Raw genomic sequence first — 25,143 nt, 5'->3', positions numbered from 1 at the left:
TCCCCTCTGCCCCACGAGGGGCCGCCTCACCAGGCCCCACTTCAGCTGGGTCACAGTGACAGCAACAGCCTGTCACAGCCCTCCCAGGCCCTGGTCCACTGACATGGCACCTCTTCACTGCCAGGCCCCTTTCCTTTTAAAAATCTTACAGTGGCTCTTCTTGGGAAGTTCCCCGGGTGCTTCCTGGAGCTCAGCTTGAAACCACCGAAAATAACCCCCTCCGGTCCCTTGGGGTTTGTCACCGCCTAAGGCTAGTGAGGACTGGGAGGCAGCCTGTCCCCTTCTTTCTTGCCCCCACAGGGAAAGATTGTGTTTCACTTGAAGAGGTCTCAAGTAAAAGCTAAAAAGACATGGGTGATTAGCACAGCTCTCACACCCACAAAGTTCCTAAGTTGTTCTGGTCCCTGGGAGGCCGGGAGTCAATGGCCTAGAACCTGGGGCTAGGGACAGAAAGAAGCTGTAAGAGCTGCAGGGCTGGACTGAAACACAGAGAGCCCCAGCTGGCCGATGATTTTCTGTCCTCAAAGCGAAGTTTTTATTATATGGCCATTCAACCTTTGTTTAAGGCAGCAGAGTTGACATCAGAGGGCTGTTTTGTAGATTTCCACTGGTGAAGTCTATTTGCTTCAACAAGAGGTAGGATCTATTCACATTTCGTCATTTATATGGAAACTTGAGTCGGCTGGCACCAGGCTTCTGCTTTACTGCAGTGACACTTTATTGTCTCCTACGGATGCTGTCCAGGAAGCTGTCCCTCATATTCCCTCTGGGCGCTGGAAGCCAGATAGAAAGGGCAGGATCACATCTTCAAGAGACTGCAGGGAGTTGGGAGCTGAACAATGATCCCAAATGGACCCTCAGGTGTGAAAGGCCTGAGGCAGGTTTCGGGTGTCTGAGCAGAAGGGGGGAAGACAGGCAGGCGAAGGGGAGAGGAAAGGAGACTCTGGGACCAAGCATCATTGGGTTGAACCAGATGGGAGCAGTCCCCCTTCTGCCTTAACAGAATTCCAGTTCTGTGAGACAGCAATGTCTCTAGCCCAGGCCAAAATGCCCACGTCCGTAGGCTAAGGTAGTTATGACAGTCCCACTCACCTGCTTCTAGTGGGTACTGCTCTCCCAACCTGATAAGGGAGTCCCACTTCTATCCAGTGACAGGTTGAACACTGCTGGAGGTTCTGGAAAGAACTTTGTATTCTGATAAAAGAAACATAAGGCGAAAACTTGCCTATCCACCGCCATCTCCTCCTGCCTTTGAGCTCAGCTGGGAAATCAGAAGGTGCAGTGCCCATCTCGATACAGGATGCAAAGGTCTGGGCTCCTCATGGCATCACAGAGTCCCTGTTTCAGCCCTAAACCTACCTGCCTCCAGTATCATCTGAGAGATCCAGAAGTATGTCCATTCCTGAAAACCTTGTTAGTAGGTTAGGGGCGATTGCCTTGGTCCCTGCATTTTCTTTTTTTTTTTTTTGAGTTGGAGTCTCACTCTGTCGCCCAGACTGGAGTGTGATGGCCGCTCCCGGCCACCGCAGCCTCGACCTGCTGGGCTCCGGCGATCTTTCCGCCTCAGCCTTCCAAGTAGCTAGAACTACAGGCGCGTGCTACCATGCCCGGCTAATTTTTGGTTTATTGTAGAGATGCGATCTCGCCAAGTTGCCCAGGTGGGTCTCAAACCCACGGGCTCAGGCAATCCTCTCACCTCGGCCTCCCAAAGTGCTGGCATCATAGGCTGAGCCACTGAGCCTAACAGGCTCCTGCATTTTCCATTCACGGAAGTGACAGGCATTAAGTGGGCCCTTTCAACTTGGAAAATCAAGCTCTTTAGTTCTGGGAAACTTCTCTTAAAGTCAAGGTACCATCATGATGAAATTTCAGAAGTTTGTAGGTAAAGAGAAGATCCTAAGACCTTTCAGAGAAAATAAATGACGCCATCACTTCTCAACAACCACGCCAAACAGAATGCTGGGGAGAAACTCTTTTCAACCTAGAACTCCATACAAGCCAGAATTTAAATTTGAGAGTTGAATAAACACCTTCAGATATTTGGGGGATCAAAAACTTTAGCTCCTGTGCTCAGTCTTCAGAGGCCACTAAATAGTGTGCCCCTGTGAAAGAAGGAAGTTTGTCAAGAAAAAGGAAGACACGGATCCACAGACCCAAGACTGGTGACACAGCTCCTAGGACTCGGGGCACCTTCTTAGAGCTACCCATCTCCTACATCATATCTAGCCCACTCACTCACCCTGACTGCCTGCTGCTCCCCCAGCTCCCCTTCCCTCCCTCAGTATGTCTCCCTCCAGTGTTTATGCCCCCAGAGATGGAATCGGTGGAAGCAGCTATATCCCCACTCCCCAATTCTCTCCTTTTGTTGAAATCATTATCTCCTGTTTGGAGAATCTAATAGACACATCTGTTTTTGCCTTTCTCGAACTCTGTAACATGTAGTGCCCGTTGAGGAGGCGCTTAGCTTGTATGAGAATATTTTTTCTTTTCTTTTTTTTTTGAGTCGGGGTCTCACTCTGTCACTCAGGCTGGAGTGCATAGGCACTGCTCACAGCTACTGCAGCCTCCACCTACTGGGTTCAGGTGATCCTTCTGCCTCAGCCTTCCAAGTAGCTGGAACTACAGATGCGCGCCACCAGGTCCGGCTAATTTTTTGTATTTATTATAGAGATTGTAGAGACTAAGTCTCACCAAATTGCCCAGGCTGGTCTCAAACCCCCGGACTCAGGCAGTCCTCTCCTCTCTGCCTCTCAAAGTGCTGGGATTGCAGGCGTGAGCCACCCACACCTGGCCTGAGAATACTTCCAAATGTTTTCCTACTGCTCTAATGACACTTCACTTTTTTCTTATGGCCTCTGCCTCCCATACCTCTTAAATGTACTCTACTTTGGTTTTCTCCTTCCCCATCCTCTTGATTTTACCTCCTCCCTGTATTTCTATTATTAGTCCGATCCTTTCCAATCCCACTGCAACTGCCTTATTCAGACCCTCATCAATTGTCTATATTTTGTAGTTTCCTTCAACTGATCTCCCGGGCTATTCCTCATTGTGGCCAAATTAACTCTAAAGCATCGAACCGAGGCGCTGCCCTCCTGAAAACCTTTCGATGACCCTTATTATTTGTAACATTTACACTCTTGAACGAATAAGTCCCCGCGGACGATCTCAACTCTCAGCCAAGAGTGGGGGAAGCCGTACTGCTGCAGACCCCCGTCGTGCAGCGCCCCCCACCCCTTCCCTGCCCAGTTATCCCTGCCACTCCTTGCAGGCCCCACGCAAGCCTCCCCTCCCTCCAGCATCCCACCCCCCCAAACACCGAGTCGACACGACAGTCCTGCGGCTGAACCGCCGAGGACAGTCACGGCTCGCATTCATCAGCCGGCCCTGCCCGACGTGGGCACCCGGGACCGGGGCTGTGTCCTGACTTCCCTGGGACTGACGGCCAGCCACGGCGCCCGACACGGGCTCCGAAAACTTTGGTCGAATGAATGACCGCGAACCATAAGAGCGTCTTCTTCTGTTGGCCCTGCTCCCATCCAGCTACAGGCCCGTGTCTTGGCGTTCTCCGAAGACTCACACCAAAGTCGCAAATTCCTCCTCCTTCCACGGAGCCACAGGGAAGCCGCCCCCGAAGCACGGCCAGGACCCGCCCCTGAGGCTCGTTCTCTCCCTCCAACCTCGGCGCGCACTGCTTACGTCACAGCCTCGCCTTTCTTTTCCCTAGTCCCACACTCAGGCGACCCGGAAGTTCTCCCTGCGACCGCCTCTTCCTTCCTCCCACAATTCCCCGCGCTCTTCCTTTCCGACTTGGGCCCGGCAGAGTGAGTATGGGTGTTCGGCTCTCGGTTTCAGGAATCCGGCCCCATCCTCTTTCGGGGTTGTGCCGAGTGCGACGGCAGGACTTCTCCCGAACCGGCTCGGGGCTCCGCGTTCTTGGGAGTTGGGAATCGGCGTTGCGTTTACGGGCTCCCGGAGCCTGGGAGGGAGAGTGGCCAAGCTTAGGGGAGCCGTGCCGCAGGGGCTTCCTGGTAGGGGGTATCTGAGCGACACGGGCTCGTGAGTCGCGGGGCGGCGGGGGTGACCTGGCCGGACTCTCCGCGCTCGGAAGCACCTCGAGGGAGGCCTTGCTTGGTCTTGTCCCGCTCTGCTCTGAGCCTCCCTGTCGCCTGCGTTTAGATGGCACCCGCAAAGAAGGGTGGCGAGAAGAAGAAGGGCCGTTCTGCCATCAACGAGGTCGTGACCCGAGAATACACCATCAACATTCACAAGCGCATCCATGGAGTGTGAGTATCGCTGCCGCTGGCCGGGGGGCTCGCCAGCTCACGCGCCCGGCTGTCACTCTCAGATCGTTTAAAGCCTAGGTGACCTGGCAGTTAGGCGTCTTTCTTTCGGAATCTCAAGTCTCTTCTTGCATGTAGCCTGCCTGGGGCTTAGAGTCAACTTTCTGGGGGGACTGAGTCAACTTTCTGGGGCGATCGACTCGGGAAACCTTGGCGATGACAAAACGAGACTATCATGCACTCAGTGCTTTTGCCTTCGAGTTAGATTTGGATAGGCTAAAGGGTGTGGATGTGAAGGAAAGCGAACGCTAGTGCCTCTGGGCTTTAGGAAAATTAGCTGAAAGCTGCATCCAGCCGGGCTGTTAGCGCTTTTCATAGCAAGGCGTTAACACAGTGAAATACTCGGTTCAGGCATCGGGTTGGAGCAGAGTTTCTTGCAGTTGATGGAGCATTCTCGTGTCAAGGCGATTAACTTTGCCACACATTGAAATGTGGCGGCATTTTTATTGAACATTCTGGCAAAGTATTTACAGAATCAGCCAAGCACTATGAGCATTGTCTGATTTAGGGTCTCAGGTGGCTTCCGGGTCCGAAACCCAGTCTGTGTTGATACTGCTTGTGATTAACCACATTCCTTCTCCTCTTTTAGATGTAAGATGATTTTTTTTAAGTACCAAGTGGAAAGCAAGTCACAGGGTGAGAGGAGGGCTGCTGTGTTAAAGGGCCACATAAATACTGGGACGTGTACAAGGGGGGGTGTGAGCCACAACTGGATGAGGTTTTCAGGCATTTTGTGCTTCCTTGCAAAAGCTCCATGTAAGGGCCTCCATGGTGCTAAATCTTTGGGACTTTTCTTAGTCTTCACTTGATCTGCAACAGTTGACAGTTGGTTTTTCCATGAAGATGCTTTGTTTTTCCCTCCTAAATAGGCAGGGAATGTGCGCCATAGGGTATTTACGTAGGTCTTTGTTTTACTGGCTGCTGTCATTTCTCGCACCCTTTATTTCTAGGTGGTTAAGTGAGCGAGGTAGGCTGGAGAGGGTAGAGCAAGCTTGCAGGCTTGGGGTGATAGAACACCTTTTTAGGCTGTTTGAACTCTGCTTCATTTGGAAGGGCCTTCACTTACACAAATGCTTGTCCTTTTCAGCCTGTGTAAAGTTGTACATTTCTGCGTTTCTTATGTATCTGAAAGCATACAGATTCATTTGTACTCTCATGAACAAAGGGCTACTAGTACTTAACTCAGTTCTGAAAAAGTTGGAAGAAAATGAGTGCAAATACTGCTCCTGGGGTAGTGCCTGACACATACCAAGAGCTCTGTAGAACTACCTACTGTCCTTATAGACCGGGTTAAGAGCATCGAGTGATCTGTTCCCAAAACATGCCCTGTCTTAGGACATGACATATAATCAAATTACATTTTGATCTGAAAATGGGTTGTGTGCCTTGTCCCAAGTATGACTCCAGTTGTCAGACACTGCACACTCATAGGAAAAGGGATGATTTCTGCCTAGCTGACAGTTTGGTTTTGGTTGGTTTTGTCAAAACAGGACATACCTTATACAGTAAGTCTTTGTTTAACCTTGTCGATGAGTTCTTGGAAACAAACTTTAAACAAAATGGCCTGCTGTGTGCTGTAGGAACTTGCCTCTTCTTTATTAGAGTGTGATAAAATTGCTTTTGTTGTACAGTACATCACTTTGCTTAAAGTCACAGTCTCCAAGAACCTATCAGAGCCAGTCCTCTTTAGTATGGTGGTATGTCTGCCTGTTCAAGTGCCTACCAGTGGCATGAAGTGGGGGCTTGGTGTATGTATTTCATTTAATTTTGTGCTCATTAACTTACTATGTTTGAATCGTAGGGGCTTCAAGAAGCGGGCGCCTCGGGCACTCAAAGAGATCCGAAAATTTGCCATGAAGGAGATGGGGACTCCAGATGTACGCATTGATACCAGGCTCAACAAAGCTGTCTGGGCCAAAGGAATAAGGTGCTAAAATTATGTGTTCGCGGGTGAACTTTTATGATGACACCAGCTTACCTACCTCACCCTGCACACTCCATATAAGTTCACTAACTTGGTTGATGTGTGTGGAATTACAAAAAAAAAATATTGACAGTGACTGGGGTGAACTAACATCTGCAGAGGAGCCCCAGTGTGGGGTAGTGAAGGGCTTTGCACAGAGAGTGCAAACCTGGTGGGACCTAGGAGCAGGTTGGTGAGGGTAAGGGTAGAGTAAGTGACTGCAAGAATGAAGATGGAGGGGCAGGGTGGCCAGACCATGTATGATCGTCTCTAGATGGCATGGGAAACCCACCGTTAGCACAGTGGTTCTTTGCCTGGGGCAGCTTTATCTGCCTTCCCCCAGGGGGTGTTTTTTTGTTGACACTACCGAGAGTTGCCACAGGGCAGGGGCCACTCAACATCCTACAATTCAGGGACCGCTCCCACAACAAAGAATTGCCTGGGCCAAATGGCGGCAGTGCTGAGATTGGGAAACCCTGCTTTAAAGTGGTAGGTGGAGCAAGGGGAGCCTTATGCTGTGAAGGACACTAAAGGGTGCCAGAGCAGAAATGAGGGGACCAGTTAGAGGGATGGCAATAGCATGGACTAGCTGATTCTGTGAAATGGGGGCAGGGGGGAGGACTGCCTGCATCTGGGTGATATTTAAACTGTAGGGTTGGGTGAAATGACCGAGAGAGGGACCTGGGACTCAGCTATGTGCTGGGCCTGCATTTAGGGGAGTGGCAGAGAAGAGATGTCCAGTAAAGGATCTTCAGTGCCTTGGAATGACACAGGAGGACTGGTGTTGTAAGAGCCAGAAGTCCTGAGTCGATGGGAGTCCTGGGCCTAGGACAGTGTTGTACCTTGCGCATCCTGAGATCAGTAAAGGAAGGCCGGACAGTCAGCTGCAGTGCTGCTAAGAGCTTAAGAGGATGGAAGGATTGTGTGCATAAGGCGAAGAAACTGAAAATTGGGTCTTCTGTGTTCACTGTAGCTTGCAGTCTTCAGATTTAAGGGCAACATGGAAATGTCCCATAGCAAGTTCTCTGGTGGTAAAGGCAAAAGAGGAGCATTTTGGGGCCCAGATTTTTGCTTTGGATTAATTGGTTGTCGGTGGTGATTGCCTTAACATGTCTTAGAGGCATGCATCCTGAGGTAACAGCGTTTAGTGTCCACCTGGGGGTAGGTTTTATTCTCCAGGAAACAGAGCAAAAGAACAGAGTATTAGAAGCAGGGATGGGATGCATAGATAAAGCTGGTGGCTGTATTCTTGAAAGGAGGCATTGACTTTAACAATGTGTTTGTATTTTTATTAGGAATGTCCCGTACCGTATCCGTGTGCGGTTGTCCAGGAAACGAAATGAGGATGAAGACTCACCAAACAAGCTTTATACTTTGGTGACCTATGTCCCTGTTACCACTTTCAAAAGTAAGTTCTCTGTCCCACTGAGCTGTTTAAGTTACACAAGAATGTCCTTAGCTCTGTCATAGCTGAATTCATCTGTCCAGCTGATAGAGCGACAGGCATCATCATCATACTTTTTTTTTAATGGTGTGTTGGTGTGGGAAGATGCAGAAGAATACAAAGCTTATCCACATCTGGGTGGTTGAAAGGTCGTGGAAAATGACTCCTGTGTACCCAGACCCTTTTAGAGTTTCTGGACTGTTGAAATGTGACCTGTGGGAATGGAAGTTGACTGTCATTCTCTTGCAGACCTACAGACAGTCAATGTGGATGAGAACTAATCACCGATCGTCAAGAACATCAAATAAAGTTATAAAACTGCTTTCAAGTTTTGGTTTTCTTTTTCTGGTTGCAACACCATGTGCCTGTGTATCCTAAAGCAGTTTCCAATTATGGGATCACTTGAAGAGTGTTTCCTGAATACTGATATTTACTTGGACTGGGTCTAAGCAAGGTTTTTAATTAAGGTAATTTTCAAATACAATCTGGCTTGAGAAACACTGTTGTAGGCGGTTGAAAAATTGGAGACATGGTGATTTTACTTGTCTTGTTAAGCCAAGCATTTTTCCAGAAACCTAGAACATAGAGTTTAATAACCATTGGCCACTTTTCCCATTTTAAGAGACTCTCAGGTGATGCAGTCGATATCATGGCAGTAAGCTGCTGCATCTGAATTTCTAGAATAACTATCCTAAAGTAGCCAGACTACATTTAACTTACAGGTACAGTTCAGTTTATTTTAAAAAAAATTTTTTTTGAGTTAGAGTCACACCAGGCTGGAGTGCAGTGGCACACACAGCCACCCCAGCATCGACCTGCTGGGCTCTGGCAATCCTTCCACTTCAGCCTTTCTGGTAGCCGGAACTACCGGTGTGTGCTACCACGCCCAGCTGAAACAATTCATGTTTTAACTTGATTATAATGGCTCTGTGAGTTTTTCCAAGCACATGGAGCTACAGTTCAGAAGTAAAGTTCCTTAAGGTTACAGTAACAAAAATTTTGTTTAATTGACCTTACCTCAAGGTGACAGGGTTGCCACTTAAGGTGGTCTTTTCTGTGAAGCCCTATTGGTGATGGTGTTCAACCTAGGTGGGGTTGAGGGATTCTGACTGTATTGCACTAACCACTGAGACCATGGATGGATAGGAGACATTTTCAGCTTGTCCATTCGTTGCCACACCTGAAGACACTATATTAACATAGAAGATAAAAGCCCAAGTCAATACAAAAAAGTTTCTTATTAAAAAACTCTGAGGCCAACATTGAAAGCATGGTCTGTACACAACATATTTGGGAGGACATACAAAGTGAATACAACCAAATATATTAAAAATGGTTTCAATTACCAGCATTGAAACAAAATTAGTGCAAACAAAAGCCAAATGCAATTGCACAAAAGTGGATACTCTTAAATCTTGAAAGTGAACTTGACCTTTCCCATTGTCATTTCAAGTGAAAAAAATGAGAGTGGGGGCTTCTCTCTTGGTTAGTATAACACATCTAACTTGGGTTCCTTCTGAGGACAAAACCATAATTGGCATCACGGTAGAAGAGTGCCCATTTCAGCAACTCTGACAAGAATTGCAAGTCACGGCACCAAGGAGACCTATGGATGCCCGACAGCACTGACAGTGTCTGATTAACAATTTCTTAAGGAATAAATAGAAATGCTTGAGGGGTCGCGTCGGTTTCCATGGCCACAATTTGTCAGATTGCTTTTTCAGAGATCCAGTTTGTAAGGTATGCTCAAAGTAGACGGAAATCTGGGCTTACGGGCTGACAACCCAAGAGATGGTCTGGTCTGTGCTTTGGTATAGCAGACTCCACATGGCAACTGCTCTTGCTACAGGTTACCCAGCTTGAGTTCAGGCTGTGATTGGCGGCTCATTTCAAGAGTTTTGAGACTGTACTGATTGATCTTGGCATTTTCAAGTTGGGGTTTCATGTCTAGTGGCTTTTCAAAGAAGTTTACTAAAGACTGTTCAGTCAGTAGTGATGCTAAGATATGTTCAAGGGAGACAGTCCAGTCCCCTTCTGTCTCCTCGGGAAATGCTTGGGAGTCCTGGGGAGTCTTCTCAGCGAAAACGGAGTCCTGCTCAGGAGAAGGAGCTGATGCCCGCAGCTCTTCCCCACATTCGTGGGAGCAGCTTCCTGAGCTGCTGCTTCGCTGCCCCACCTCCCCAATTTGCAGCAGCAGGGTTGTGACTGTGGCAATGGCTTGATACAGATTGTTTTCTTCTGGATCTTCATGGAACATGCTGTACAAAGTTTTGCAGAACTGGATAAATTCTCTCTGAAATTTAAAAAAAAAAAAAACTATAGCAACAGAACAAAGAACTTTATGCTTTTGTTCTTTGAGAAAAGCCCAACAGTACTCTTGAAGATGCAGACTAGGAAAACAGCCTCTGTCATACTCTGAAAACTATTGACAATGGTGACTACAGGGAATTTCAGCACACACTTGGAAGGGTGCTTCTTGCTATGCAAGATGTGTGCCCAGCAAGCCAAGAAACCAGAGCAAGGTACAGATTTATCCATAAGGAGCTTTAAGCTACAGTTTATAACAGAATAAGTTGGAAACAGCTGAGATATGACTAAAAATTACAGCACATTCGTCTGGTGGGAATACCATACCATGCAGGTCTTAAAGCTTGTAAAAAGAAATAGAACAGTGGTGCCTGGTCTCCAATTACATGCATACTGCCAAAATTGAGAATCTGTAAGGTGATGGAAGATACTTCCAGTGGATTTAGCTACACAGTTACTCTAGGACTAGAAGAATGGTTGAGAGCTACTAATTTAACAAATGTTTAACAATTTGCGGGCAATACCTATGATTTTTTTAAGTAATAGCAAAATATTAACGTAGCCCATTTTTATTTAAAGCATACCTACAGCAAAAATGTATATTAAACATTAATACTGACAGCTCTGAGTAATGGGATTAATTGGCTTTATTCTATATCCAACTGACAGACTGGAAATCAGAAAGCAATTTCCCAACAGAATACAAGAGAACGGTATTTCTCAAATATGCTATGAAACACTAATCCCAAGATTAGTTTTATGATCAAAAAAGATATTACATGGTAAATTCTACTCACAGTATGCAACACCAAAATGATTTAAGTCCTATATTAAAGGAGCATTTTAAACTACAAGCCTACATTTCCTAAATATTGGGAGGGATCCTTTCTAATTTAAAAAAAAAAACAACCTACTACCATCATATGGCACTTGACTGTAACACAGGACCTGGAAAATGCTCGGAAGTTTTAGAGACTTAAACGTCAGTACCATCTATCGTGTAGTAAGTGATTTCTAAGAAATTAGAGAACACGAATAATTTTTAAGAGAACGGTGCTGTATCCACGGTGGCACAAAAATGAAATGTTTCTAATCACCCAAAGGAATCAAATCTTTGTCACAACCTGGGTTAATGAAGTTGATATAAAAACCCTTCAAAGACGTGCAGTGTGTGGCTGCCTCCTGTTTTGAAAAGCTCTGCATATGTGGCATATCTGAATGGATCACAAATTCTTTCTTTCCCATCTAATCACCACAGTGTTCTACCCAAAGTTACAAGATCCTGGAATTTGGAGGCAAAAGGGCTCAAGCTTAGTTCTCAAATTAATCATCGACAAAATCATTTGGCAAAATAGTTCATTATCTGCACAGAAGAAAGTCCATACCTGGCTCATTTTGGGCAACTCTTTCTCTGTTTTATCTTTTTCTTTGGCTAAGTCCTTAATCATCTGTTTCAGCTGTTTCTGATAATCAACTGCATCACCTTGAGAAAAGGAAAGTATCGTTTAAATCAATGAAAGCAGAAAGGGAAATATATAGTAGGGGATCTCAAGGGGATAAGGAGTGCCACTAGGCAGGGTTCATGCAAAACTTGAAAAGCAAGAGAGGCCATCTGTTTACAGCTGACCATGGCTGGGGTGGCAGCTGGGGAACCTCTGCCACAACGCGACCCCGGACAGAGCAAACAGGAGAAAACCTGGTGGAGGGGACTGGGCCAGCCACCCCGCAGCACGGCCACTTGGAAGGTTTCGGACCTTCAAAGGCAGTGGGCTCAGTGTTAGTTCACTTGAGGGAGATGACAAGGTAGCGCTCCCCGCCACTGCAGGGGCAAGCCCCGGGGAGGGCAGCAAGGGGGAGAGAGAGAGGTACGTGCCATTGGGCTTTCCGAAAACCAGGGGTCTTGTCGTCGACAACAGAGGGTTCTTGAGTGGTGACTGGCTGTCTCGGTCGTTTTCAGTGAGTGCTTTAAAACAAAACAAAAAGTTTAAATTGAACGCATTTTCTGTCCAACCAAAACTGACCCAAGACAGCCACAGAATAAATCAAAGGCAAAATTCAGTTGTGACTCAACAGATCCACAAGGTGGCACCAAGGCTCTGATAAGGTTTCTGGGTTTTAAGAGTTTGGGAGGGTTGGTTGGTCTTTTTTTCCCCTAATGTTCAGTTTTTTGTTTGTTTTGTTTTTCCTGCAACAAAGATAGTGATACTTTTCCCCACCTTTGCCCTGTATAAATTCTACGCAGTGGTGCCTGTGAGAATCCACCCAGAAGCTGAATAGAAGAAAAACTGCAAACACTGAATGGTACTTGGGACAGGAAGGATGGAAACGGATTTAAGGAATAGCCCTGAGATGCCAAAGAGCTTCCATACCAAAAATGAAAAACGTATGCACATACCACTAACAAAATGTGAGCAATTAATTCCGGGTCTGGACAAGTGTTTCGAAAGGAGCCAACCAACTCCCCAGAGCTAGAGCTTCCTAATCTCTCTGCCATCACAGCATATACAGAAGACATTATCCCCTGAACTGGACACGAGGACACTGGTGGGAGGCAGAGCTCACTGAAAACCTCATTCTATGATTTTATAATCAGAAATACAGAATATGATGTATTAGGGGAAGCCGCAAATACCAAGTGCACATATGATCTAAATGTCCTTTCACTCTTAAAATATCTGAATGTTCATAAACATAACCTCATTTTTACATTCCCACATATATGTAGCTCGTAATTCAAGACTAAATAGATGAAAGACATTTTTTTCTCTCATTTTAATAGCTTTAGGGGGTACAGTTTTTGGTTGCAAGGCTACCTTGCATAATGACAAGGAAGTGTGGGCTTAAAGTGTACCCACAGCCCCACCTGTGCACACTGAACCCAAGAGGTGATTGTCCATCCCTCCCAGCCTTCCCACCCTCCCTTCTGAGTCTCCAATGTCCATCATACCATGCTCTTTGCCTCTGCAGATGCTTGGTTTAGCTCCCACTTATAAGAGAACATGCAGTGCATTCGTCCACTTAGGATGATGTTTTCCCATTTCATCCGAGTTACAGTAAAATGCATTTTTCATTCTTTTGAATGACTGAATAGTATTCCGTGGTGTGTTGGTGTGTGTGTGTGTCCCATTTCATTATCCACTGATGAGTAGGAAAGGTAGGTTGATTCCACATCTTTGCAACTGTGAATTGTGCTGCGATAAACATCTGAGTGCTGGTGTCTTTTGTGTAACAACCTCTATTCCTTTGGGTAGACACCTCGCAGTGAGATTGCTGTATTGAACAGACCTACTTTTAGTTCTTTGAGAACTCTCCATACCAGTTTCCATAGAGGTTGTACTAACCAGCATTCCCACCAACAGTGTATAGGCGTTCTCGTTTCATGACATGCGTGCCAGCATCTACTGTCTTTTGATTTTTTTAATGGCCATTCTGAGTGGTGTAAGGTGGTATCTCACTGGTTTTAATTTGCATTTCCCTGATAGTGATGTTAGGCATTTTTTCATAAGTCTGTTGGCCATCTATGTATCTTCTTTTCAGAGATACTTGTTCATGTAATGTGCCCACTTTTTAATGGGTTTATTTGCTTTTTTCTGGCTGACTTGAGTTTTGCCGATTCTAGATATTAGTCCTTTGTCAGATGTATAGTTCGCGAATATCTTCTCCCATTCTGTAGGTTGCCTGTTTACTTTGTTGATTATTTATTTTGCTGTGCAGAAGCCTGTGATTTAATTCAGTCCCACTTGTTTATTTTGTTTTTGTTGTATTTGCTTTTGGGGTTTTAGCCATAAATGCTTTGCGTAGGCCCATATCCAGAAGAGTTTTTCATAGGGTTTATTCTCAGCTTTTTATGGTTTCAGATCTGACACAGAAGTCTTTCATCCATCTTGAGTTAATTTTTGTACATGGGGAGAGACAGGAATGCAGTCTCATTTTTCTGCAGGTAGCTATCCAATTTTCCCAGCACCATTTTTTGTCTGCTTGTGAAAGATCAGTTGATTGCAGGTATTGGGGGCTTATTTCCGGATTCTCTGTTCTGTTCCATTGGCTCATGTGTCTGCTCTTGTACCAGTACCATGCTGTTTTGGTTACTATAGCTTTGTAGTATAATTTGAAGTGATGTGATGCTTCTGGCTTTGTTCTTTTTGCTTAGGATTCCTTTGGCTATTCTTGCTCTTTTTTGTTTCCATATTAATTTTAGGATTTTTAAAAAAAACTTCTGTGAATAATGATATTGGTAGTTTGATAGGGAGTGCACTGAATCTATAGATAACTTTGGGAAATATGGTTATTTTAACAATGGTGATTCTTCCAATCCATGAGCATAGGATGTTTCTCTGTGTCCTCTACAATTTCTTTCACCAGTGTTTTGTACTTCTCCTTGTAGAGATTTTTCAACTCCTTGGTTAAATGTAATCTAGGTATTTTAGCTTTTTGGCTGCTATTGTAAATGGAACTGCGTTCTTGATTTGATTCTCAACTTGGTTGCTATAGTGTATAGCAGTGCTACTGATTTATGTTGATTTTTTATCCTGAGACCTTATCATATTCATTTATCAAGCCCAGGAGTCTTTTGGAAAAGTCTTTAGGATTCTCTAAGTATAAGATTATATCACCAGCATACAGAGATAGTTTGATTTCGTCTTCCCAATTTGGATACCCTTTAATTCTTTCTCTTGCCTGATTGCTTGGGCTAGGACTTCCAGTACTACGTTGAATAGGAATAGTGAGAGGCTTTTTTTTTTTTATTAAAGTGTACATTGTGTCTCACTTCAAGTACTGTACAAGTTAAAATCAGATAAGGGATTTACATCTGGTTGCCTGAAACCTCCATTTCAGACTTTTCTTTAATGTAATAGATAACTTCATCAACAGATACCACCAGCAGGAAAGTCTCTCCTTCGAAGCTTCAAGAAACTTCATTAGTCAGTGTGCGGAGTTTTCATTTTCTGTGTCATGTCATTGCCACAGCTGTCTTCATCACTTTCTCAATGGGGTGTTTGTGGAGGGAAAAAGCCAGCTCCACCAAAAGTATCTTCACTCTGGTGGAGGAGTACATTTACTGCTTTGGATGCAGTTTAGCCTTCAGGTGCAGTTGAGACATGATAGTAGTCATCACTCATCCCATCCCTCCATAGCAGGTGGAAGCAGCACTCAAATGACAGGACTTGCATTTGGATTAATTAGGAATTCCAGTACAGTCAGGTTGTTGATGGAAAGTCAGCTAAGGTGTCCAACTTGGTTCTCAGGTACCTGCCGTAAGGAAAATCACTTGAAATGCAACAACTACTGGAGGCAGGGATCATAAACCCAATTTGGGGGGCGCTTCTTAGCAATTTGGATGATACCAGGTATCTTTAGCACTTAGCTTTTCTGTTGTTGAAAAAGGTCCAATACAATCCTTTAAATTTTTGAGGAAAGTGATGTTAGGCTTCTTAGAACATTTATATTCGACACTTTTATATTTTTCCAAATCCTCAGTGGCATTTTAACTCGGGACCCTAATCCAAAGCCAGAACAGGTCTTTCATCTAGCCTGAACTGCTATCATCAAACCAAACATGCCTGGTATCAGTTCGGATGTCGATGACATCATTATTGTCTAAATTGTTAAACTGGAATTTAAGCTGCCATTTTGCGTGTGTGTCCTGTGAGAAGCTGACTGTTGCAAGTTTACTCAACGTATCACCCGTTTTCAGAATCATTTTCTCCTCCAACAGACTCTTCGGGATGACTGTCTGCATTCTGAGGGAAGTCTCCATCCTGGCCAGACTCACCACTTAGCCAGTATCCTTCCATTTCACTTGGTAAGCCTTCCTGCCTGCCATTTAGATTACTCTCCTTCACTTTCCGGTCCTCAGAGCAGTGTAGGGATCCTTCAGTTTACTGGGTTCCAATGGGTGTCTTGACATATTGGCACCTTCTCAAAAGCAGGCGCTTACAGAGTTTATCTTCAGTATTGTTCCTTAGTATAGCTATAAGAAAAGTCTGGTGAAAAAGTAAAGAACCAATATGGTAAGTAACTTCAGTGCCAGCCTTTTCTCTTAGGCAAATAGGAGTAGTTGTGTGTTCTGTTATCTTTGGTCCTGTTGACATTATATCAACATTCCAAACACATAATATTTCATTCCATAGTGCTTGTAAGATTTTCATCCACAGCAAATAAGCTATGAAATCTATTATTTTATGCAGACATATGTCACTTAAGGATAAGGACATGTTCTGAGAAATGCGTCATTGGGTGATTTCATCATTGTGTGAACACCACAGAATGTACTTGCACAAACCTACATGATGCAGCCTACACACACCTAGGCTATGTGGAATGGCCTATTGTTCCTAGGCTGTAAACCTGCAAAACATGTTACTGTATTGAATACTATAAGCAATTATAGCACAGTGATATTTATGTATATAAACATCTGTAAACAGAAAAGGTATAGTAAAAATACAGTATAAAAGGAAAAAAGCGGGCTACCTGTATAGGGCACTTAATATGAATGGATGGAGCTGGGGGACTGGAAGTTGCTTTGGGTGAGTCAGTGGATGAGTGAATGTGAAGGCCTACAACACCACTGCACACTACTATCCTTTTTTTTGAGTCAGGGTCTCACTCTGTCGCCCAGGCTGGAACACATTGGCACAATCACAGCTCATCGCGGCTTTGACCTTCTAGGCTCAGACAATTCTTCCACCTCATCCTTCTGAGTAGTTGGGACTATAGTTGCACACCACCACATGCAGCTCATTTTTAAAAATTTTTTTGTAGAGACAAGGTCTCCCTGTGATGCCTAGACTGGTCCTTAACTCCTACCTTGAAGAAAGAACATGTAAGAAATAAATTTAGTGTAGCCTAAGTGTACAGTGTTTATAAAAAGTCTATAGTGGGGCTGGGTGTAGTGGCTCACACCTGTAATCCCAGCATTCTGGAGAGGCCAAGGTGAGAGAACTGCTTAAGCCCAGGAGTTCAAGACCAGCCTGGACAACATAGCGAGACCTCATTTCTACAAAAAAATGTAAAATTTAGCTGGGCATGGTGCTACATGCCTATAGGCTCAGCTACTCAGAAGGCTGACACAGGAGGATTACCTAAGCCCAGGAGGTTGAGGCCATAGTGAGCCATGTTTGTACCACTACACTCCAGCCCGGGCAGCAGAGTGGGACACTGATTTAAAAAAAAAAAAAAAAAGTCATTTCTTTAATAATAAATTAACCTTAGCTTACTGTAACTTTTTTCCTTTATAAACTTTTTAATTTAACTTTTTGACCCTTTTGTAGTATAACACTTAAAACACAAACACATTGTACAGCTGTACAAACATGTTTTCTTTCCTTATATCATTATTCTATGCTTTTGTCCAATTTTAAAAATTTGTTATGTGCTTTCAGAAATTTTCTGTTAAAAACTAACTCTCAAACACACACATTAACCTAGGCCTAAACAAGGTCAGGATCATCACTCTCACTGTCTTCCACCTCCACAGCTTGTCCCACTGAAAGGTCTTCCAGGGCAATAACACACATGGAGCTGTCATCTTCTGTGACAGCAATGCCTTCTTCTGGAACATCTCCTGAAGGACCTGCCTGAGGCTGTTTTACAGTTAACTTTTTTTGGAGTAGGAGTATATGCTAAAATACTGATTAGTACAATGAATACATAAACCAGTAAGACTATTGTTCATTGTCACAAGTATTATGTGCCACACATGGTTGTATGTGCTAGACATTTGTATGACTAGCAGTGCAGATTTGTTTACATCAGCATCACCACAAACATGTGAGTAATACATTCTGCTACGACATTTACAGTGGCTAAGATATCACTCTGTGACAGGAATTTTTCATTATCATCTGATGGGACCACCGTCATATATGCAGTCCAGAGTTGACTGGAATGTTGTTCTGCACGACACAACTGTATATATCAGTATCTACCATCTCATATGTAGGCACTCCTGGCAAAGCAGACCATGCTGTGCAGAGACCTCGTAGATTTCCTGCTGTACTCCATAGGTTTGGACAGCAGATCTATTCTAACGTATTTTATCACAGACAATAGTGTCAAATGACAAAAAGGACCAAATGTTACTGAAATCTTAGCACACCTGGGATTTTTTTAAATATAAGTTTTCATACTAATATTAATATTAAAGTAGCTACAAGCAATTCTCGATTAGGTCTTTAAAATGATGACCTCTTCAAAACAAACTGTCACCATCAGTGAGAAACTGAACAAGAAGGTGGACACAAATGGCATTTTTCTCTACAGAAAACCCCTTTTTTATTATGGAAGATTTGAATGGATCCAGTGCTCTCAATTCTACTTCAAGCAAATGATCATTCTATCCAGCCAGCCTTTCTTTCTTTCACAGAAACCTAATGTTGACCTTTTTTGGCTAATGTGACTGGGTTTTGAATCCAGTCAACACTTTTTCATATCAAATATTTCAAAATAATGAAGCTTTCCCTCATTCATACACAGATATTGCTATACTAGTCAATAATTATGTTTGAGAATTCAAACTGTAGCACTGACTAAATATCACTAACGAAGAATCTATAATCTCCTTTATGTCTGAACTGGGTTTTTACTTTGAATCTATATTTTATTAGGACATGTTAACATAATTTCATGTGTTCCTTTAATTTTCAACTCGTTCATTTAGGTTTTCAACATCTGAAGTCCTTTTTTGAAGCCAATAACTATCCTTAACCAGTTGCAAATTGGAATCATTCAAGATTTCTCCTCAACTCCACTTCTTGACAAAACTCTTCCTTTAGACAGCAGGTGCACAACTTCAGAAAGAAACCTCTATTTCTTCACATAAAGTTGAATACAAGGTGGAGAAGCACAAGTTTTTTTCAGCATTTTAAGGACATCACTTAATGTGGCTCTAGACTGGCAGGTGAACCTTTTGGAAAGCTACTCTGTGAATAAAACAGTGTGTTCCCTGAGTTCCAGAGTCCGAAAAGAGCTTATGATGCCGAGGGGTCGCCACAGCCCCGCTCTCAGAAAGCCTCCAAATCCTCTCCTTTGTGTGTGTGTGTTGGCTATTTACAATATATTATTCTCAGTAGGTTGTGTTGATGTTTCTTTCCAATGATAATAATGTCCACCCAGGAAGCTCTGCTCTAGAAGTCCAGTTAGTGTAATTAACTGAGCAAAATGGCCAGTATCAATAGGCTTATTAATCTGCAATTAAACTCGTGATTTCATAATCTTCTGGAATACTCTTCATCTGGGTATCACCTAACATGGTATCAAATCATCTGCAGTATTTCTCTAGTTCCTAATCAGCATTGGCAATGCCAAGGAGCTCATAAAGTGAGCTCCTCTGGAAGTGTGTAAGGCCTAGGGTTCCAACTCCTCATTACTTCCTGAGTTGCCTCAGATACTTTATAACCCAGTTCACAAAAGACTTCCTTCCGTCTACTACATTACTGGGACGAGGGTCCCACTTTCTCTATGCAAGTGGGTGTTGCAGTAAAGTCTGATGTGCTGTGCTTGGTGCCACTGCCTCCTCACAGGCAAATAAGACTTCCAGGTGGAAAAGAATTTTATAGGCACAAATTACAACTTGAGGTACTCTTCATTATACTTCCTAGTTAGTGATTTTAAACTTTTGTTTTCTGACTATTGTATTTGTCCCACCTTTAAAAAGTTACTCATTTTAAGGGAGAGTAAATACGTGTTAAAATTAAGTCTATTTAAGTAAAAAGTCCCCAGAGGTAAGTCTTCATGTGCTCAGGAAATCGATGCTCTTAAACAGAAGTTTTAAGTTGTCTGCATTCTTAAGACTTCTTAAAAACTGCATCAAAAATTCAAATATTAAGCATGCAGTTTTTTAAAAAATCAAATCTTAATTACCATTTAACCTAAATTCAAAGTCACACAATATAAATATCACAGTCATATATGTTCAAAAAGGTTTGAACAATTGATTTTCTGAAACCATGAAGGACTACAAATGCTTTTAATAAATTAATGTAATTAAAATTCTTCTAGAAATAAACTCGTGCTTTGGAAACAAATAGTAATTTATTATGCAGTCAGGTCAAGAATCAAAAATCAAGTGGTAATTCAAAACCCTAAAATAAATGTAAAGATATACCAAACCAGCCAGGTGCAGTGGCTCACACCTGTAATCCCAGCACTTTGGGAGGCAGAGGTAAAAAGATTGCCTGAGTCCAGGGGTTCGAGACCAGCCTGGACAACTTGGCAAGACCTCGTCTCTACAGTAAATTAAAAAATTAGCCAGGCATGATGGCTTGTGCCTGTAATTCAAGCTACTTGGAAGGCTGAGGCAGAAGGATTGCCTGAGCCCAGCAGGTGGAGGCTGCAGTGGCTGTGAGCGTGCCACTGCACTCTAGCCTGGGTAACAGTGAGACTCTGACTCAAAAGAAAAGAAAAAAGATACACCAAGATGGAAACTCTATCTGTACTATATATGCAACCTTTCCATATATCAAAACTCCTGCCACAGGTCATACAGTACCATATTTAAAAGTTTATTTAAAAATCACTATCAAATAATTGAATAAAATAAAATCACTCACATTTACTTAGGAATGCCAAACAGATAACGATAGTTAAGAAAATATAGTGAAAACAGAGGAACAATTATGTGTGTCTTCTGTGTTAGTAGAAAATCATTTGTGAAAAATAAGGGCAAATTAAATCAAAAAGTAAAATTCTTATGCTGGCATAAAGGGTGGAGAACTAAACTGATGCTCAACAACTTGAGCTGAAGTAAATGTGTGGGTCTGTGAGAAGGCTGCAGAGAGACTGCGTGGTGGGTTCAGAATGCTCTCTGGGGACCAGATGCCTAAGGTACACATGCCAACCCAGTAATGGCTCAGTCCAGGAAGTGTACCCACACAACTCACAGACAGTGTCCGTGTGTATTTTCAACTTTTGTGCGTCGTTCTCCATGATCCACAGTGTTATTTTCTGCAGTTCTAGTTACCCGTGGTCAGTCACAGTCTGACTATTCCATGGCAAATCCTAGAAATAATTCCTAAATTTTAAATTGTATGCTGTTCTAAGTAGCATGATGAAATCTTGCGCTGTTGCACTCCATCAAACCTGGAAAGTAAATCTTCCCTTTGACCAGTGTCTCCAAGATGTTTATGCTACCCACCTGTTAGTCACTCAGTCACCATCTCAGTCATCAGGTCAAAAACATGTAGTGTATGCAGGGTTTGGCATTATCCAGTTTCAGGCATCCCCCAGGAAGTTTTGGAACATATGCCCCGTGAATAAGGGAGACTGCTGTACATGCTTTAATCTTTGTAAAAATCACACAGAGGATCTCATGGCCCTGGAACCCCCCACAGAGCCCACCAGCCTGGCCTCCCCCGGCTTCTCACTGGGAAGTTCCGTCACAGGTACCAACTAACACTAGAACCACAGCACTGGGGGGCTGGAGACCCTCTGGGATTTCTAATTCATCTCTTCTCATTTTGAAGACCCAAGGATGATCACCTTAATAGCTTTCCTTCTTCTTGTTCCTGTCAACATCAAGTTTGACCTCATAAGCTCCAAAACAGCTTCTTGTGTTCCTGGTTACCAGCTTAAATTTGAAGGAAGCCTGGTCATAGACACTAGAAAAATGAAATGGTCCTTCAAATCAGTAGCCTAAAATAATCATCTATTGAGGGAATCAGAGTCTGGCTCCTGAACACTTTCCACAAGCCAGTGATTGTCAAGGTGAGGTCCTCAGACCCAGGGAGTCAGAAATCTGGGCTGGGGCCCAGTAACCTGGTTTAACAAGCCCTCCAGGAGATTCTGATGCACACTCACAGTCAGTTTGGGAACTCCTGCCATAGGTCATGCAGTACCGTATTTAACACTTGTGATCTGAAAACCCAAACTAGAAACATCTGCTGCCTTGAATGTAAATAAAAATTTAAAAGAGAAGAACTTCAGCATCACGCACAAGCTGATCTTGTGTTAAAGCAGAGCACAGCCTGATTCTTCTACTTGGATGTTCTTACCTGGAGGGATGTGAAGCTTATATAATAGTTTGATTTTCTCATTCATTTCTCCATTATACATAATATCTGCAAAAATTTTAAAAAGCAAAAGAGATCGAGTTGATACAACTGGTAAAAGTACATGTGTCATAACATAAAACTCATTGTGGAGAGAAAACTCAGGAAGGTCAATACTTGCCGCCCCCAACACCCCCGCTCTGGACACACAGCATCTTGGAAGTGAAAATGTTACTGGCAGGGGCTGGTGACTGTGTGAACTAGGACAACTTGTGAATGTTGTCTGGCCTCATACCTTCCAAAGGATCTTCATTTTACAGACAAAGGTTGGGAACCTGGCTCCCAACTAGTCGTCACCGCACTGTGGCTGCCAGGGAAAACAAGAGAATGCCCTGCACATTGAGGTCTAGGCCCCTCTCCTGTTCCCCTGAAGGAAGCCTAAAAGTGGTCCTGAGGGGAACTTGCAAAATGACTTTTCAGAATCACAAAATCATGTCAGGCCAGTTGCAATGCATTTCACTGGGTGTACCTGCACGCTCCAACAATTCATGTGGTCTTCTGTTCACAGATCCACACCCCGAAGTAACTCACTGCACTAAACCCCACAGAGTCGTACCTAGACAGCTCACAAACGCTTTGAATTCAATGAGCTGGTCCACGTTATCATCCAGGAGCCTGAAAGTCCGTTCGGCGAGGATCTCCGTGTGGGCCCCACAGGCCCAGGGTGAGACCAGCTGGAACAGGTGTGCAAACTGCTGGGCATCTATGCGGTACTGCTCCGCGTAGGGCCTGCTGGGGTCATGGCGGGGTGCCACGGGCCTGGGCTGCTCCCAATAACAGCTCATCATGTGTTCTCTCTTCAAACAAGCAAGAGAAAGAGAGTTGCTACTTGTTACTGAACAGACAACGTTATCACACAAAAAATGAACAAAATATTCAATATTCACAATGTCACCCCTCTAACCAGACATGTAAAAGTGTTTTCTTGGTACCCTCTTGTCCCTGCCCACATGAATATGTAATTTTGACATTTTTTTCCTAACTGTAAAATATACAGAACATAAAATTTACCATTTTAGCTATCTCTAGATGTACAGTTCAGTTGACATAGTTTTAATTATAGAAGATACAATATTTATTCTGATATTTTCACTTAAATTCATATTATTTGAAAGTCAAAAAGGACTAGACAGATCTTAGAGTACAAAATAAACTAACAACACTGGTTACCTGTGGGGAGGGACCCAGGGTGAAGTAAGTCTTTTTAATTGCTTTTCAAAACTGTATCTGTAGACTAAAAACTAATACAGTCAAAACTGGCCCTGTCACTGAAGACTAGGTCAGTCACTTCAGAATGCATTGTTTATATTCTCCTACATGACTAAATCACCTCTCTGGACAGCTTGGTTCACAAAAGCCTGAAATGGTTCCCAATGACTGCAGAGTTCTTTACAATTTCAATGCCTCTGTCTATAAGGATAGAGCAGAAACAAGCGCAGATGTTGTAGTCTGTAAGCTTACATCTTTGAATGGAAATCCAAATGTGACTTAGAATTTTACGAACATATTCACTGTAGCCACATTCTTTAAATAGTTATTACAAAATCATGAAACCTACCACAATAACTTTTTTTTTTTAAGTTTTCAAGCAAAGCTTACTTAGGAAGTAAGAGAGAGAGGAAAGGTTCATCTCCCCAAGGTAGGGGAGGGGGCCAAAACTAAGAAAACATGACAGTCATAGCTCACAGAGTCACCTGAACACACCACAACTCAACAAAGCAGTGGCCAAGAACTTTTAAGTGTGAAACAAAGGTCTAATAAACTTCTGTTCTGAAAACTCTAGGCATACTCTGAATACCCATGTACATTTGTGCATATTGTCATGCTAAAGGCCCATAAAATACAGACAAAACTGGTTGTAATACATGGGCCAAGGAATACTACAACTAGTTTACATAAAATCCCATAGATCTGTGATGTCTCCTATTCTCTCAACTTGCCAACAACCAAATAAATAACAATCTTTTTAGGCTTCAGAAAGAAAACATCATTTACTTCTCTGCTTTTATATTTCCAGTATTCTCTATTTTCCTTCCTTGAAAGCTAAAAAGAGGTTGGGACACCATGTAACCTTTGACTCTGTGTTTTGTCTTCACGCAACAAAGGAAACCATAAAACTTGCACACAGGCAATGTTTACAGAGACACAGACCCGCTGGTTCTCACCACACATCCTGCTCATTAGGAAGGAGGGGTGCCAGGAACCCACTAACCAACAGCCCGTTTCACCAACTGTAGGCAAAGGCCAACTCCAGGCATACGAAGGGCTGGGCACACAAGAGCCTGGCTGCAGAAGCACCTCAGCCAGGTGCCATCTGAGCTCAGGAAGGGAAGGGGCTCAGCGTCCCACCAGGAAGAGCTTTGGAGGCCATGCCGTCTTCCAGGCCAGGCTCACTTTCAGCAATAAGGCAGCAGAAGCGGACTGATGAAGCTGCCTCTTTTACTCTTCCTTACTGTTTAGAGCGAGAAAACTTTAAGGTGCCTGAAGATGTTCTTTACAGGGTGATTTAAGCCAAACCTAGGATGCCATGTAAATATCCAAGTATCAGAAATCTGGTGTGCTACATCAAAGTATTACTGATATGGTAGATGATCAAGTTACTCAAAAAGGATTAAGAGTATATGGCAATACGGAGGCATTAAGAACAGCATCAAGGAAAAATATAATATGCACTAGTATGCCCACTCACCACACACACATAAAAACGTGCATACATGTACTGTGGGATCATGAGTAATTAAGAAGTGCATCAGATGATGGTTTCAATAAGGATCATTGTTTCCGCCCCCATGGACCAGGACCACAGAGACCAGAGAAGAGCAGACCATCCACACCAAAGCCCTCTCGGCAGAGCATGCCTGCGCAGTGCATGGGCCACACAAGTTGCCTGGCTCCTTCATCCCAGACACCAGGCTGGAGGGTGGGTTCTAGGGTAGAGGGCCGAGGGGGAGGGGTTTCTGGGTAGAAAGGAGGGGTTTCTGGGTACAAGGCTGACAGTAGGGCAATTCCAGCCCAGAACGGGCACATGGCACCCCCTGC

General features: G+C 43.7%; 2 protein-coding genes across 5 annotated transcripts in view; one reads left to right on the top strand and one right to left on the bottom strand.

Moving 5' to 3' along the window:
* Positions 1–8,075, top strand: part of RPL31 (ribosomal protein L31) — a 32,716-nt gene extending 24,641 nt beyond the window's left edge. Inside the window, exons 1-5 of one of the 3 annotated variants that reach the window (XM_008071435.1) lie at positions 3,742–3,821; positions 4,177–4,283; positions 6,142–6,267; positions 7,599–7,711; positions 7,997–8,075. In XM_008071435.1, the coding sequence (XP_008069626.1) occupies positions 4,177–4,283; positions 6,142–6,267; positions 7,599–7,711; positions 7,997–8,028 (378 nt within the window). In that variant the 5' untranslated portion in view covers positions 3,742–3,821 and the 3' untranslated portion in view covers positions 8,029–8,075. Of the gene's footprint in view, positions 1–3,741; positions 3,822–4,176; positions 4,284–6,141; positions 6,268–7,598 lie in introns of those variants that run through there. The other 2 variants (XM_021719227.1, XM_008071434.2) reach the window with 2 other exon arrangements.
* Positions 8,076–8,966: 891 nt separating this feature from the next.
* The window catches only part of TBC1D8 (TBC1 domain family member 8), a 72,273-nt gene continuing 56,096 nt past the window's right edge, over positions 8,967–25,143 (bottom strand). For both annotated transcript variants that reach the window (XM_021719225.1, XM_008071433.1), the window contains exons 15-19: positions 22,661–22,901; positions 22,048–22,113; positions 11,928–12,017; positions 11,440–11,537; positions 8,967–10,040 (exon numbers count right to left, since the gene is read on the bottom strand). In XM_021719225.1, the coding sequence (XP_021574900.1) occupies positions 9,591–10,040; positions 11,440–11,537; positions 11,928–12,017; positions 22,048–22,113; positions 22,661–22,901 (945 nt within the window). In that variant the 3' untranslated portion in view covers positions 8,967–9,590. The remainder of the gene's footprint in view (positions 10,041–11,439; positions 11,538–11,927; positions 12,018–22,047; positions 22,114–22,660; positions 22,902–25,143) is intronic.

Source organism: Carlito syrichta, unplaced genomic scaffold, assembly GCF_000164805.1.
Source record: "Carlito syrichta isolate Samal-C Ts95f unplaced genomic scaffold, Tarsius_syrichta-2.0.1 Scaffold314328, whole genome shotgun sequence".
Classification (NCBI taxonomy): domain Eukaryota; kingdom Metazoa; phylum Chordata; class Mammalia; order Primates; family Tarsiidae; genus Carlito; species Carlito syrichta.
Note: the sequence above shows the minus strand (reverse complement) of the source record. Positions and strands in the feature narration are given on the sequence as shown.